At 27.4% G+C, this 17,647-nt stretch overlaps 1 protein-coding gene across 2 annotated transcripts in view; it reads right to left on the reverse strand.

Annotated features, from left to right (window-relative positions):
• Positions 1-17,647, reverse strand: part of LOC129920238 (uncharacterized) — a 222,849-nt gene that overhangs the window by 35,138 nt on the left and 170,064 nt on the right. For both annotated transcript variants that reach the window (XM_056001497.1, XM_056001496.1), the window contains 2 exons: positions 15,231-15,347; positions 3,006-3,448 (listed from right to left, as the gene is read on the reverse strand). In XM_056001497.1, the coding sequence (XP_055857472.1) occupies positions 3,006-3,448; positions 15,231-15,347 (560 nt within the window). The remainder of the gene's footprint in view (positions 1-3,005; positions 3,449-15,230; positions 15,348-17,647) is intronic.

A 17,647-nucleotide genomic window follows, 5' to 3' on the forward strand; every position in this document is an offset into this window, starting at 1 on the left:
ATTCTTGTTTGGTAAAAATAAAAAAAAAAAACGGTTCTGTGGTAAATAAAAACAGTACCAACTAAAAAATTATTTTTTTCTTTAAATAAAATAAAAGCCATTTTTGGAATAACAATTTTATCCATAGCCCACTCACGAGTACTTCTGTTTTTTTGTTATTTGAATTATTAAAATTGGACCAATTTCTGTACATGCTGCTGGGATATTGAATCTTGACAAGCAATAGTAAACTGAAAGATTTTGGCATCAATTCCATATTTTCGTAAAACTACGAGACTTTATTTTTTTTAGAAGGGTTTTTAAAAATATCAATTCCAGAAAATGCATTTGAAATTTAATAAAATTATTTAGGTACTGTAAATACTAAAAATTTACATTAAAATAAAATTGTATAGCAAATAAAAATATATAAAAAAAAAGTAATTGCAAATCGGACATTCCATTTTAACTTTAAAGACGTTTGAAGTTTCACGAAAAAACAAATTAAAAGTAGCTAAATTATTAACAGACAAAAACGGTAAAGGAGAAGATGAGTACGCGTCTTCCCCTTTAACGTCTTTATCTGGAAATATTTTGTCTACGTTTAATTAGTTTTTCGTAAAAATTCAACTCTATCATTAGCCCACACCAAATTAAAAAAAAAGGATTGCTTTTTCAACGAGATTAACAAGCTTTAGTATGTCCTCTCCGTTACTTTGGAATGGCCCACCAAATACAAAAATATCTGCATTAAAAAAAATTTAATGCATAATGGATGCATTTAATATTTTTTTTTTTCGTATTCGTCAAAATTCTTAAAATTTCGACCCTATCTAATGCATGGTTAAGTAGTCAAGATTGTGTATTTTATGCACACATTTTGCATTGAATTTTTTTTTTTTCAAAGCAGAAATTTTTGTATTTTTAGAAAATTTAATTTTTAATGCATTTTTTTTTATTTGCAATATTTATTTTTTAAATCTGTATTGAAAACAAAATCATTAAAAAAATTATTTTTTACAACTCTAACTTTAAGAAAAAAAGAGTCCAAAAAAATTTTTTTTTAAATCCTTTTTTTTTTTTAAGTTTAAAATTTTCTATCCTATTATTATGCTACCGTGAATGTGTCCCGGGTTGAGCATTGGTAAGATAGATTACCTTTTTGAAAAAATCATTTCCGATACTAATGAATTTCGGAAGAAACGTTTGTTCAAGTTCCCAATTTTTTAATGAGAGAAAAGACTTTTTAGTAGTTTTATAAATTGAGTTTGGTAATCATTCTTATGTTCTTTCCAAAAATTGTGGGACTATTTTTGATCTTTTGTAAACATTTTTAATAAACCCATCAACACAAGTCTATTTGGTTTCAAAGAGGATAAAATCAACGATAAAATAAACACAAGACTAAATTTTGGGGCCCCTTTGATATTTGGGGGCCCCTTAGATACAAAAAAGTAGGTTTATACGTACCTTTTTTTTGTTTTTTTTTTTTGTATGGCTTATTTATTTTTAGGTTTATTTTTATATTTTAATATGTTCGTAATGCACTTTGCTATACTTACTTAAAATTCCTATCAAAAAAGTAGTAAATACTTGTACTAGGGGCCCCCAAAATTCAATATTTAGAGACCACTAAAATAAAAATTTGTTTAGCTTAGAATTGATAGTTCTTGGGGCCTCTGTTCTGAAGTAATATGTACATGTACAGTACACATTTGATTTTCCATCATCAAACATAGTTTATTTCTTTTGGGGCCCCTGAAAAATTATTTTTGGGGCCTCAAAATTAAGTGCTTAGAGGCCCCTAAAATATAATTTTTTTTTTTGAGCCAAGAATTAATAGGTATTGGGGCCTATGTTCTGAAGTAATATTCGAAATGCCACCAATAACGTAATGTTTTTATTTTGGGCCCTGATGTATTTATGTTGGGGCCCCTGAATTGATATTTAATTTTCCATTTGATTGTTTTGAACCACTGAAGTAATACCTTTTGAGGATCCTCAAATAATATTTGTCATGCCATCAGAAAATTTGATGAATAATTTTGGGCTCCTTAGTTATAGATTTTGGGGCCCCCAAATTAATATTTGATTGCCTCTCAACTAACGGGGTTCCTGAAAAAATATTTTTTGGGACCCTTCATATAATATTTTTGGAGCCCCGAAGTCATAATTTTTGGGGCTCCTAAAGTAATATTTAGTAATCCATCAACAAATGTAATTTATTTTAAGAAAACAATTTTTTTTTATTTAATTTTTTTTGACGCCCTGAAGTAAAGGCTTTTGGTGCCCCTGGCCTGAAATTGTTTTTTGCTTTTTTGAGGCCCCTAATGTATTATTTGTGGTTGCAAAGATTTTTCAAGTAATATTTTTTGGGGCCCTGAGATAAAATTATAATTTTTCTTTTAAAAAAGCAGTTTATTTTTTTGGGGCCCCTGGGGTAACCTTTTTATTAAATCAATATATATCGAGTGGCTACCAATGACCAATGATACTGAATGACATAATTTGTCTCCCTTGTATCCGAAGTGATTCAAATACATTTTAATTTACTTCGTAACTCAATTTCTGCTAACAGTTTCCTTCTCTGCATTTTCTCCAAAGGGGGCCCTGGGGTCGGTTGGGGGCCCCGGGGCGCCGCCCCACTTGCCCCAAGGGAGTGTACGCCCCTGCTTTTGTTCCAGGACTCCAACAATTTTTTTTTTGTTCTATTAAGATCAAACCCAATTGAAAAAAAAACCGTTGCACAAAATTAAAGAATTTCCCGAAGAGCTAAACCAACAATTTAAGAAAATGATCCCAAATACGATGCCAAATGTAAGAAAAAAGAAAAATTATTTATCGATTTGTCTTAAATTGGTTTCTATTCTCTTGATGGCTTTCATCATTGAGGTTATAGTCCACATCCGTTCAAACTGTTATATATTGTAAACTATTAAATGTCCTTGGAGATTTTTACCTCCCCCACAAAACAAAAAAAAAAAAAACAAAAGAAATATAAGAAGAAAAACCATAAATTCACTCACCCGTAAATTCTTAAATTAAATGGCAACGTCTTAACAGCTGTCATGTAAGTTCTAAGTGAACTTAATCGATCCAAGGACAATGTTTCCTCATCAAGGATTACAGATGCACCTTCGTTCTCCGCCAAGGCTGACAATATATTATCTGCCCCAGACGACGATGATGCTGAAGCTGCTGCTGATGTATATGAGGAAGACCTACTGCTACTGCTACTACCTGCTGTGCTTGATCCCCTGGTTCCATTGTTATTTGGAGCAGACAAAGCTGGTCCTGACGACGAGGACGATGATGAAGATGAAGATGATGACGATGCCGAGTGTAGAGTTGCAACGGAAGACAATGAAGAGTACGATGAAGATGATGTTGATGTAGCTAATTGTGATGCTGCAATTGTTTCACGACTTAGTGCTGCCCACTGTGTCAAGAACTGTAACTTTTTAATGTGCTGTTGGATAGAAAAAAAAAAAAGGAATAAAAAAAAATTTATAGAGAAATAATATTGCATTATTTTTGTCAGCAGGAAGTGTTTGTACGGAATACTTTTATATGAATTCTCTAGAATTGTGAAAGTTTAAGTAATTTTCTTTTTTATATAGTTGCTAGGAAGAATTTATTATTATTTTCTCTTTTGTTTTTTTGTCAAGTTTTAAGTTTATATTTACTTGGTTATGAAAGCGTAACTATAAGAGACAAATAAACAAAAAGTTGACTCGCTCTTCTAATTGAACTAATATAAAATCGCATGACAAAATAATTGGGCTATGTGCACATTTTTGTCTTATTTTTCGTTCATTTTCATTTTGATGAAATGACCGGAAAGTGTTTATTTTTTTTTTGTTTTTATTTTTTTTTTCGGACTTGAAAAAATGGTCAACAAAATGTAAACTGACTGGTTTTTAGAGGAGAATATTATTATTCACTAACGAATTGTCATGAAATTTTTTTTTTTACTTGTGCTAATGTTGGTTTAAAATATAGGTACCCAGAGAAATTTGATGAAAAAAAAAAAAAAAATCTATTTTTCTTAGTTGGTTTTTGCTAACAAAATTTGCAGAAAATTTGAGTAAAAAATATTGGACAGCCACAAAAGTGGATGTCATGGTGACTAATCTGAATGTAATTTTTATTGAAACATATAAAAATTAGTTTTCTAGATTATTTGCCTTGGATAAGGTTCATAGAATATTTGATTTCATGCGTTTGAAGTGTTTTTCGGTCAATGTAACATAAATTTCTTCTTAAATCTTTTTATTTTTGTATCGTTTTTTTTTCTGAGCAAAAAAAAAATTTATTTTCCAAAAAAAATTCCGAAAAATGCAGAAAAGAAGCAGGTTTACTTGCAAATAAAGGCCAAGTTAAGGATTCGTAAAATAAAATTCTGATTGTCTGTGACCCGTTATAATAAAACTAAATAATTTTAGTTTCCGAAATAATTTTTTTGTAAACAACTCGATAAATTATTTTGGATATTTTGTTCTTCCCCCTGGCGACTAGTATTTTTTTTTTCTTTTAAATGGCATACCTATCATATTTCTTAAAAAAAAAAAAAAAATATTATTAACAAATTCTTTCCTGGGTCGAAACTATTTATTACATTTTTTATAAAATTGACTTCAAGTAAATATTCTAAATATTTTTTTTTTAAACCAATTAACAAATTGTTCATTTTATTTAAAAACGTATCCGGCTATGACAAAAATATATGAAAAATTTAACCAAGCCACAAAAAAAAAACGAATTCACAAAATGACTTTACAAACTTCTGGAAAGAAAACAAAAAAACAAAACAGACGTTTCGAGGAAAAAAAATTCTTAAAAATGCTGTCATTTAAATCTTGTTTTTTTTTTTTTTAAATAAAAATTAAAAACACTAAATTTAAATAAAAAAAAAAATAAATAAAAAACTGGTTGTCAAAAATTCTGGTTCAAAAATTTGTTTTTTTTTGTTTTTAATATGCTCGGAAATATTTTAAAGTAATCTGATAGATTCCATTTGAAAATTTCGTTGAAGGAAATTTGAAACGACACTAATTTGCAGTTATTTTTTTTTTTCATTTTTTATAGATTTTCGTTTAAATTATATCAATTGAATTTGAGCTTTTTAATTTTTTTTTTATTCAAAAATAGACTTTTAGAAGGGTTTGAACTGATAACCAAAAATGCAACTTGATTTTCCAATAAAAATCAATTTTGAGAATTTTTTTTTTTTCTTGAAAATCGTTAAGTCTTTTCTTAAAAAAATATTTTGCTGTGCCTACAACATAAAAAAAAAACTAATAATAACCTAAAAACATTTAAAAAAATATTTATCAACTCAAGAAAAGCAAGAAATTATTTTAAGACAAAAATCTTTTTATTTTTATGATAGTAAAAAGATTTTACTTAATTTAAGACGGAAGACATTTTGGCTAAGAACCATGCAGAAATCCGATTAATTTTAGATGGTCTTTTTCGCACTGTAAATTTTTTTTTAAATTCAAAAATAGGTACCTATTTTGAAAATATAACTTCATTTAAAAATTATGGATTAAATTAATTATACGTATATTAATTAATTAATTTCAAAAACTATGGCTTCGTTTAAGTTCGTTAAGGCGATTATGAAAATTTCATAAATCAATTAAATCCATTTTTTTTTGCAAAATTCGACTATATTTGTGATTTTTTTGTACATAATTTTTACTTGCGATATAGGTACTATATATCAAGTTATGCATTCGTACAAAAACAAAAATTTGAGATAACATTTTTCCATGCCATTACGATGATAGAGAATGCCAAAAACGTAGGTCCCGGAAGTCCGTCTGTTTGTCAGTCTGTATAAGAAGCTACAGCCTAAACCCTAAACGGATGGATCGATTAATGTCAAAACTTGGTATTTAGCGTTATTTGGCGACTCTCCAGAGGGGTTTTTGGAATTAATTTTTTTGGACCAAAAATAACGGTACTTGTTATATACCGATTTTAGTAAAATTGAAATATGTATCTCAAAAGCGGCTCCAACGATTTTGTTTAAAAAATTGAAATGTTAGTTTTAAGCTAAGGTCTATCTTTTAATGAAACAAATTTTGTTTGAAAATCATTATTAACGGTACCTGCCATAGAACCGTTTTTTTTTTTTTTTTCAAATCCGATTATCTCCGAAACGGCTAATTCGATTTCAACGAAACTTTTTGTGAAGAAGCATTTATATAATTTAAATATAAACCAAAAATAAAATTTCGAAAAAAATAATTTTTGGATTTTTATGATTTCTACAAAATGGCATTTAAATTTTATTTTAAAACTTTTTTTCCAAAAAAATTATTTATAAAAAATCAGTTTTTTAAAAAACGGTTCTAACGATTTTGAAAATTTTTTTTCTAAAAATGCATCTTAATATATCAATCAAAACCGCATACTTGTTTTGGAGGGCAATTTGATTTCAGATTTTATTTTATTTTTTTTTTTTAAACGAATTTTATTTTTTTTTTCCAAATTTCTCTAAGAGCAAGTTCGTGAGACCCAGTCGTGCATTTTATTTTTTATTAAAATCGTTAGAGCCGTCTTTAAGTAAAGTTATTTTGGTTACATATAATAAGAACCGTTTATTTTAGGACACTTTGATGAAAAAAAAAAACAATTTCCGTGCCAAATATTCGTGATTGGAGTTTTGAAGAAAATTCTTCTTAAAATTCTTCGCAAAAAAACTTTAAGCTATCTTTTGAAAATAAAACGATGCAAAGCTACTAAAATCTACATTATTTTTATTCACCTAATACTACATTCTAGTCACTTCAAACAATAATTAGATGAAATATTTTAAGCTTTAAATACCTTCATTAAAATACCATCATTGCAAAGAACTCAAAACAAGTTAATAATTTCATAAAAAAAAATAATGAACTTAATCACTTAAAAAAAAAAAACAAACAACTTGAATTTAATAATTTATAACATCACAACTCCATCCAGCAAAAATACAACAAGATGACCCATGATACTCGTAGTCTGTCATTTTTTGTTTATCTTCTTTTCAAAAATTCATTACCAACAATACGATAACATTATTTCCATAATTTTATTTCCGTCCATTTCCGTTCTGAGAGAAAATGGAGAGTTTTTTTATTTTCTCCAGCAACAAACGAGCGAGCGCTATCAAAATACAAAGCAACACAAAAGCCATAAATTAAATCCATTTAAAAACTAGCATGGGGCTGAAGTACTTCGCCATCGTATATACTACCTTTTCCTTCATAATAATAACAAAAAAAAAAACCCTGCACAGAAAAAAGAGTGGAACCTTTTGAAAACGATAAAAGCACTTTTAGTATTTTATTCGCGTATATAGAGGTTATGGTTGGTTGGTTGGTTGAAAATGTAGAAAGTAGGTATTGGCAGGTAGGTCTAGGCTAGGTTACTGCTTCACTTTCAATGCCATACCTATTCCCCACCATAAGCTTTCAACTATACAATTTAATATAAAATAAAAAAAAAAAAAAAATATGAAATAAAAATAAAATAAAAGATTCCAAGTGTTTTCGACGTTGAAAACGTTTAAATGTGAATTAAAGAGTGTTGAGAGAAGTGAGACCAAACAAAACTCTTCGAACAAGCGAAGAAGTGTGTTGTAGTAATGTCCTTTTTTTTTGTTAAGTTCATTCATACATAAATATACTATAGAAAAAAAAAAAGAAGGAAAAAGAAAGTGTAATTACGGATGTAAATCATAATAAAGCCAAAAGTACATTAATTTCAATTTAGACCACAAAATCAGTTTAAGGCAAAAAAAAAAAAAAATAAAACTCAATGGAGTCGCATTTCACCATCAGGAACCAATGTCGCCAGCAGTCATTAAATGATTTAGAAGAAAAATTCCAGTCTTCTTCTGTGATAAGAGACAGGAGACAGGAAAATAAACAAAACAACAAAAAATGGATGTATATTATGCCAGAAATGTGATAAGAAGAGGGCGACATAAAAAAAAAAATCCAGGAAGTCCCTTGATAGAAAGTCATTTTCGTAAATCTTTTAAATAATTGAATAAGTTTAACTTAACATAGAGAAAAGTGAACAAACAACCTCTAAGTGTTGATTAATATAGATTTTGTCGATTATATTGAGGCTAATGTTTTTTTTTGTTTGTACATAAATATTTTATCAAGTTTTAGCAATTTTTGACTGACAAGATAAATTTCAATCAATATTTTTGAGAAAGTTCTGGTTTTTTTTGTTAATACATTTTTGATAACTTTTGTATTCTTAAATATGACACAAGGAGGTTTGAAATTGTAACTTTCTTTTTGGTAAATCTATCAAACTATGAATGATGGAAAAAGTCATAGAAACTTTTTCATGTAATGAAATAGATCGAAACTTTTAAAAAATGAATGTTAAAGCAAGTGAGAGAAGTTTAAGAAGAATAAAAAAGACCGCTGTTAAGACTTTAAACGGGTTGGGGTCGAAATTCTGTATGGGCCAAAATTCGGATTCCAAAATTCTGTATTCCAAAATTCTGTATTTTAAAATTCTGTAAATTCAAAATTCTGTAGGTATTCTAAAATTCTGTAAACACAAAATTCTGTACTCCAAAATTCTGTAAATGACAAAAGAAAAATTGTTTTGATAATGAAAAAAGTGCGCACTTTTTTCATTATCAAAACAATTTTTCTTTTATCATTTACAGAATTTTGGAGTACAGATTTTTGATATTTTCTATGCAGAACCTTGAAGCAGTTTGCGTTCGACAGCTTACGTTAAGTGTTATGAGTTAATCGTGATATAAAATGAATTCAAAAAAATGGAAAATATTAAATTATTAAAACCTAATAAGGGAAAGGATAAATTGTGTGTCGATGGTTTTATGTTTAATAACGAAGAAAGAACAACTTAAAAAAAAACATGGAAAATGAAAATATTTTTTTTTATGAAAAATCTCGAAACATTTTTCGGAAAATAGGGTACTTAACTTAAATTAGTCATGCACTTAAAAACTCCATTCGAATTTTGTCGAAAAAAATTGAATTTTTTGAGAAAAATTAAATTCAAGCCAGCAGAACATGAAAATCTTGGAAAATTCATTGGAAAATGGAGCGCTTAATTCAAACTAGTCGAACATTCAATTATTTATGTCCATTTTTTTCGAAAATTGGAATTTTTTGAAAAAACAAAAAAACAAATTCAAGTTAGTTGAACATGAATTTGAATGGAAAATTAAAATAATTTTTTTTTAATGGAATTTTTTTTCGAAAATTCGGTACTTAACTCAAATTAGTTAAGCACTTAATTATTCAAAATAATTTGAAATTTTTTTTTTTCGAAAATCACAGAAAAAAAAATTTTTTTTTTTTTTTTTTTTTTTTTTTTGACGGGAGGAAATCTTCAAAAGATACTACTTGGCAGTATTCGACACCAAGTAGTGTGGGACTCTTAACCACTAAAACCACCTCTTTATCAGGACCAATCTTGAGAGATCGACATCAGATTTTTCTTTCTTAACTTTGTAAAATCACTTTGGGGGAAGTTTAAACTTTTAATACTTTCCCATGTTTTTTTAGACCATAAGCTCATGAGGCTTGGTTCTTCTTAATCTCCGAACATGGTTTCTGGTATTCAAGACGGACACCATTTCAGAATTGGTATGACATTGCAGTCTCTGATTATGCGATACAGCGTATTTTTTAACAACTTCTGTAACCGTTTCTATTTGTAAGTCACGATGTAGATCGCTATTTCTTATGTACCAAGGTGCATTAACTATTCCACGAAGGACTTTGTTTTGGAATTTTTGGATGATTTCGGTATTTGTTTTCTTTGTACAGCCCCATAATTGGATACCATAGGTCCAAACAGGCTTTAGTACTTGATTATACAGCATTATTTTGTTTTGGGTTGATAAATCAGAGTTGTTACCAAGTAACACCTCTGTGCCACCTAAATATTATACCAAACTAAATTTTTTACTAACAGTTTAAGGCATTTTCTGGTAATTGATCTGCTAACTTTAAATCGAGTTAGCAGAACATTTAGGGCCAATTAATTGAGCCTCCATTAAATTTTGAAATTTATCGCTTTAGTTAACGGCCTCGTTAAACTATTGTCGCCTTTAAGTATACATCATTAAAAATTTATTTAATTCACTCGCTTCTTTAGTTAAAGTCCTTACTTTTAATGGAAACTTTAAATTTAAAACTCTGTTAAAAATATCCTAGGGATTTTTTATTTTGTTTGAAAAATAATCTGTCAAAAGCTACAATTTTGTCAAATCAAATAGATTTGAATTGGAAGAAAAACCAAAAAACTATGACCCGTAAGTATTTTGCAGCTGAAAACGCCAGAAAAAGCAAGAGATTTACGATATACCAGTGGTAACCAAAGAATGCTACAACCTACAATTGAAACCATGAGAAGAAGAAGGAGTTAAGTGAAATTTTTAATTTTTTCCATCGGTGTCAAATAACAAGTTAAATTTAAGTGTTATCGGCATTCATCTCGTGTCATTGGTTTAGAAGTAAGCTTTATATCTCTTCTTCTCATGGCTTCAATCGCAATGTTATGTATGTTATGTATGTATTATGCAGCATCTCAAAAATGATTAGTTTTGAAGTGGAGAATATAATCTAGTACTACTTCGCACAGATAATACTAGATCGTATTATCTGTGCGAAGTAGACAAGAAATGCATTAATTTCTTTGAATTTTGTTCTTTTTTATGGTACAAATGCATGTGTTAGTTAATGATGCCAAACTTCAAAAAAAAATCCTTAAAAGAGACTGAATTAAAAGAAATTGGTTTTTAATTTTAAAATTCCTTTTTTTAATGGCGATTTAAGTTTAATGGAGAGTCAATAAATTGGGCCTAAGTGTTTCCAAAAGTAGGGGAGCACTTGATATAATTTTGGGGTACTTGCTTTGCTTACTTGAGGGACATGTTTTAATGTAGAGATTAAGAATTACAGAATTTTTAAAAGCAGAATAATGCATTTGCAGAATTTTGAAATACAGAATTTTGGATTTACAGAATTTTGAAATACAGAATAATAGAAAAGCAGAATAATGGAATACAGAATTATGTTCATACAGAATTTTTTCTTCAGATACAGAATTTTGGTCATACAGAATTTTGGAATACAGAATAACGACCCGTTCCCACTTTAAACAAATAATTAACGGAGCTATAACTCACATCTTTTTGTTGCTCCCCTTAAATGATGTAACACAACCACTAATTAAATTCAGAGCAGTTTGAAAATTGGCAATTGGCAGCTCAGTTAAAAATTGTAGGGTTTGTGACATTAAAAAAAAACATATTGCATTTTTTCAGACTTTAACCTCCAAATTTTTTTTTTTTTTTTTAATTTTTGCAATATGGTTATATTTCTGCAATATTTTTGTAATGTGTGTGGTAATTTGAATGAAAAAAAAAAAGTATTTTGTTTGCTTTTTAAAAAATACTGAAGTAAACTGGCATGTTTTCTGATATTTAAAAGTTTTTGTATTAGAACTAGTTTCAAAAATATTGCATTTCAAAGAAGGTTTGTTTTCGTAAACATCACATTTTTGCCTAAGTATTAAACTGGCTTCTTAAATGGAGATTTTCTTTATTCCTTGTTGCCAAACAACTTTTCGATATCAATTTTGTAGCCGAGATGGAATTGATGGAGGATTAATTTATTTTTAATGACTTATTAAAAGTATGGGCTGAATTTAATCCCACTGCAAATTTTGCCCACGATTGCTCTATATTTTGTCTTTTTCGATTGGATTATGAATACATTCAGGATTTATGTTTAATGATATCAGTCCTGTCAATTATTTTTTAAAAATGTTTTTCACAAGTATAGAAAGCTATATTATCAGGAAAAAAAAAAAAAACATCTTTTAACCCTTTCGAACCCAAAAAAAATGAAAAAATGTATTTTTTCGGTATTATCGGGTCAAAAATATCACAACTAAGAAAAATATGAATAGCAAAAAGTTATTTTCCAAAATAATAAATAGCAAAACTAATGTGTTATTCTCATGTTATATGTAAGTAATATGCACTGCCTATGACCACCAAAAACTGAAATGTATGAAACTATAATGTATGCTACTTCTTCTAAGCAAAAAAACAAAACACTTTCTGCATTAACATTTTTTATATCTTTTCTTCAAAATTATTATTAATTAAATTAAATTAAAAAAAAAATGTGAATTTCAGTTCCTTTTTCGATAAAAATAAAATGCATGACTGGATCGCACGAAGTTGATCTTAGAGTTAAAGTTGCTTAAATTTTTAAGACCTTTTATATAGAATTTGAAAATGAAGGTACCTGATGTACCTACCTATAGGTAAAAAAAATTTAAAAAAATTAAATTCGTTTTAAAAAAAAATAAAATAAAATCTGAAATCAAATTGCCCTCCAAAACAAGTATGCAGTTTTGATTGAGCCGTTTTTTAATAATTTTTTATAAATAATTTTTTGGAAAAAAAGTTTTAAAACAAAATTGGTATGCCATTTTGTAGAAATCACTAATCAACATCTAAAAACAAAATTTCAAAAAAATTCAATGTCCCGTTTTCGAAAATTTGATTTTTCAAAAATCCAAAAATTATTTTTTTGGAAATTTTATTTTTGGTTTATATTTGAATTATATAAATGCTTTTTCACAAAAAGTTTCGTTGAAATCGAACTAGCCGTTTCGGAGATAATCGGATTTGAAAAAAAAAAACGGTTCTATGGCAGGTACCGTTAATAACACTGGTTAACAAAATTAAACTTTTTTTTTGTTGCCGAAACAAAAATATACTTTTCTGAAGGTTTTCGGTATGCTGAACTAGAATCCGAAGTCAAAAAAAATTAATCAGCTCCCGTTTTTGAAATATTACCGTTAGAGTATGCAGTACTTCGGACCTCATTCTTTTATATAAGGAAAATTGTTTGAGCATATTTAGTAACGGTTTTTATAAGAACTATTTATCACCTTTTTAAAACTGTTTAAATCTTTCCGATATCTTTTTTATTGCCCAAGATATCCTCAGTTGTTTGGTATTTTTATAAATTTTATAACGTCATTATCTCCTTTATGATATATGAAGAAAAACCCACTTACTTAATTTTAAGTTATCTCGGGCAATACAAAAGATATTGAAAAGATTTAAACAGGTATCGATGGAAAACAGTTCTTATAGAAACCGTTACTAAATATGCTCAAACAATTTTCCTTACACAAAAGAATAATATCCGAAGAACTCAAAAAACGTTTTTTTGCATTTTTCTAACGGTAATATCTCAAAAACGGGAGCTGATTAGTTGTTTTTGACTTCGGATTCGAGTTCAGCACACCGAAAACCTTCAGCAAAGTATATTTTTGCTTCGACAACAAAACCCTTGTAAACCAGTGTAATGATTTTCAAAAAAAAAAACTTTTTTATTAGAAGATAGACCTTGTCTTAAAACTTCCATTTGCATTTTTTAAACATAATCGTTGGAGCAGTTTTTGAGCAATTTCAACTTTACTAAAATCGTTATATAACAAGTACCGTTATTTTTGGTCCAAAAAAATTAATTCCAAAAACCCCTCTGGAGAGTCGCCAAATAACGCTTTTTCGGCATTCTCTACCATCGTAATGTCATGGAAAAATGTTATCTCAACTTTTTTTTTTTTTTGTACGAATACATAACTTTATATATCGCAAGTAAAAATTAAAGGGATGATATTTGACTAACTTTTTGTAATAATCCAGTAACTAGGCATTATTATATTTCAATTAAGCCGTGGAAACCTAAAAAATTGTTTAATTTAATATTTTTTACGAATTTAAAAAAAAATGTTAGATGAGAGTAACGCTGGGTCCGAAAGGGTTAAGGGTTTGAAATCTATTTTTATTTTTGGGATATGTATACGATTGGTCATTCATATTTATGAGAATCAACAAGAACGAACATTTCTAATAAACCAATTGCTTAAAGCAAATACACTTTAACTGAAACATGAATTCGTTTCGATTTCGAAAAGGAGCTACATAAATAAAAATAAAATTTTAAAAATAAGTCTAGAAATAGCATTTCTTTTAAAATCACTGTGGGTTGGTAAGAATAGTGTCCTTATTATATTTTTTTTTTTTTTGAAATAATATAAACTAAAAATAAACTTTAAATAAATTTCCATTTTATATTTTTATCTGCGACCTTTAATAAATGTCCCCATCAATTTCAATTTTGTTTGTCTCTCTCTCTCTCTACATAATATTGATGATTTTGAAAAAAAAATTAAATATTAAAAATAAATTATTGTTCTCTGACCATAATTAAGAGGCGTACGTAATGTCATCCACACTCAAAACCAAAATACGTGCATTGAATTCTTGCAAAATAATAATAATAATAATTTTTGTGTTTGGTTTTATATTGGTTATGTTTAAAATGTGTGAATTGTATTCAAAAAGTTCATATGTCTGTGTTTTTTTTAATTTAATTATAGTTTTTTTTTGTATTTAATTATTATTATGTGTTGCTGCGTGAGTGTCGAGTATGGTGCCAAAACCAAAGGATATGCAATTAAGTGAAGTGTTAATTTGATAAAGACCAAATTTGAGAGTTTAAATCAGTTTTATATTTCCCAGAAGAATGTTGGTTCGTATTTAAAGCATCAATTTATTATTTAGTTTTTTATAATGCGAATTCAAAAAATTCAGGGAATTTTATTATTGGGCGCGTGGCATGGTTTCTATTTGAAGGTTTCAGGAGAGTATTTTTTTGTTGTTAATTTTCCATTAATATTTAAAAAAAAATTCTGTTGCTTAGTGAAAACTTAAATTCCGATCGACCAACACGCGACTTTTCAAAAGTTTCATTATCTTTTTTTTTTTCTATTTTCTAAGGATATTTTTGTTGGTTGAATTTACATCAAAGTACGTACGTAATTTGTAGAATTTTATGTCATTATAATAATATTTTGATAGTGCACTTTGTTTGCATAATTCATTATAAGAGGTAACAGCAGATAAACACATTGAATATTCCTATTAGAGATTTTGCCTTTGTTTAAATTTTAATGACATGGCGGATGTCCTTAGGATAATATTACATATAGATAATCATCTATATTTATAAATTCAAATTTTGTTTTTGTTAATTTCAAGCAATGTATAATGTATAGTAAAATTGTTTACAAACTATTTTTAAAAGTTGCATACTTTGTTATTTATTAAGTCCTGCTTTTTTTGTATTTTAAATCAGAAGGATAAAACTTTCTTCACTTACCTTTTGACTATTTAAAGATCTAACATTAAGCATCACTTTGTCTAAGATATGCAAAACTATTTCAGCTGCCATTTCTCGTTCTAATTGAGTGCCTTTTATTTCCAAGTAGGAACCAACCTGGAATAAAAGGAAAACATAGTAAAATATTATAATGTGTATTCTAAGGAAATAAAAGGATTATTTTAAAAATTTAAATTAAGATTGGTTGATGGTTTTCTTTATAAAAATTAACATTTGTTAAAAGAAAAAAATGCAAAAAAAACTTAAGGTAAAAAAAAAGTTACGTATACGCCACAGTGAATGCGAGTATTTGTGGTTTCTGTTTACAATTTTGCTAGAGGATTTTTTTAGCGAAGATTATCAGGTCCTGAATATTTCATTTGTTTTTAAAAGACCTTTTTTTTTGTTTTCGAACTTTGTAAAAACAAATTTTTGCAGGCAAAAGTTTCGATATCAAAAAGCAATTTTCTGATTAATTTACATTAAATTTCAAAATTGATTCACAAATGCATTTTTTAAGATTTGAAATAAATTTAAGCCGTCAAAATTTGAGGCAAGGTCTACTTAAGTGCTTAAAATGTTTTATATAAGTTTTTTTTATTAAATGCAAATTTGAACAAAATAAAAAAATTTGTTCTGGAAATTTATATTGGTAATTTTTTTTTTATTTAATGAAATAAAATGCACGTACTTGTTCTTATGGAAAAAGTTACTCAGAATATTTGAGTTTTTAATTTAAAAACTAATAAAGTTAGTTTTATATAAAAATTTAAGTAAAAACTAAAAGAAGAACATAAAATTTGCTATTTAATTTCATAAAAATGACAATGAATTGAAAAAAAAAAAAAATCAAAACTGTTGGAGTAGTTTTTTTTTTATTTTCCCTATAGCCTATACAAAATTATTCAAATTTTTATCAAAAAAGGAAACATAAAAAAAAGAATTTTCAAAAAAATGAAAATGTAGGTATTTTAACCTTAAAATTAATTTAAGAAAAAAAAAATAAAATAATTTTCAAAAAAAATTTCCATTTTATAAACCAAATAAAATAATATTTTTTTCAATTTTTTAAATTTAACATTAAGGTAAATGTTTTTTTTACAAAAGTCGAAAAAGTTCGAAAAAGTCAAAAATAAAAAAAAAATGAATTTTTGAGAATAGAAGAAGACACTGGCTGTTTGACTGAAAATCTTTGCTGCTCATTTGCGAAACACTTTAAAACACTCAAAAAATTTTAGGGCATTTATATTTTAAAATCCTCTCTAAATCTAAATTTTGTTCGGCCTTTAGCCGAAAATTTGAAAAGAACAAATTTAGATCTTTTTCAAAAAACTAATTTTTTCCAAGGAACACATTATAAAATATTTCAAATCGCAAAAAATTTGAATGTTTGGGTCCAACAAAACTATGTCCCTTTATTGAGTAAGTTTTAGGTACTAGAAAATTTTGAATTTTTGTGTTGGGCTGAAAATTGAAATTCTTTTTAAATGTATTTCTCAGTCATTCCTGAACCGATTTTCGTATAAAATATCTCGTTGAATTGCGAAACATGTAATTTATTGAATACCTATATAAATTTAGACCATTTACACAAAATTTTACCAGAAATGAACAAAAACAAATGCCACTATTAAAATCACGGTTTTTGAAGTTCAGCGTTTAAAAATTTAAAAATAATAATAATCCAGTCAAATAAGGATTTAACCTCGGAATGAATGTTAGTAGACATTTTTTTTGCTCAATATCTTCCTTTTGCCATTCTATAACATAACTCAAAAGTCTAGAAAAATCTCATGTCCGCTTGTCGCGATTTCAAGGTCAAATCGCGAAATGGAGATTTTCAAAATTAGCAAAAATAGGCTATGGTATTATAAACACATATGATACATGATTTCAAGGTATTTTTTAATGCTGATTCCAAAAAATCTAAAATCAAGGCAATCTGACGTCTCTGAAAAAAGTTATACCTGTTTTTCATCTTTCAACCCATATTATTATAACAGTTGCTAACTTACTACCGAAAAACCCTTAAAAGTAATGGTAGCGGAATCATATTTTGCATGAGACGTCAGATTGTCTTGATTTTAGATTTTTTGGAATCAGCATTAAAAAATACCTTGAAATCATGTATCATATGTGTATATAATACCATAGCCTATTTTTGCTAATTTTGAAAATCTCCATTTCGCGATTTGACCTTGAAATCGCGACAAGCGGACATGAGATTTTTCTAGACTTTTGAGATATGTTATAGAATGGTAAAAGGAAGATATTGAGCAAAAAAAATTTCTACTAACATTCATTCCGACTTTTACCCCTTTTTTCTCCTTATTTTACTGTATTATAACAAAAACTCATATTTTTTTGAAAAAAAAAAAAATATATTTTTCAACTTTTCACGTATGGCAAAATGAAAT

This window comes from Episyrphus balteatus, chromosome 4, assembly GCF_945859705.1.
Source record: "Episyrphus balteatus chromosome 4, idEpiBalt1.1, whole genome shotgun sequence".
In the NCBI taxonomy this organism is placed as follows: domain Eukaryota; kingdom Metazoa; phylum Arthropoda; class Insecta; order Diptera; family Syrphidae; genus Episyrphus; species Episyrphus balteatus.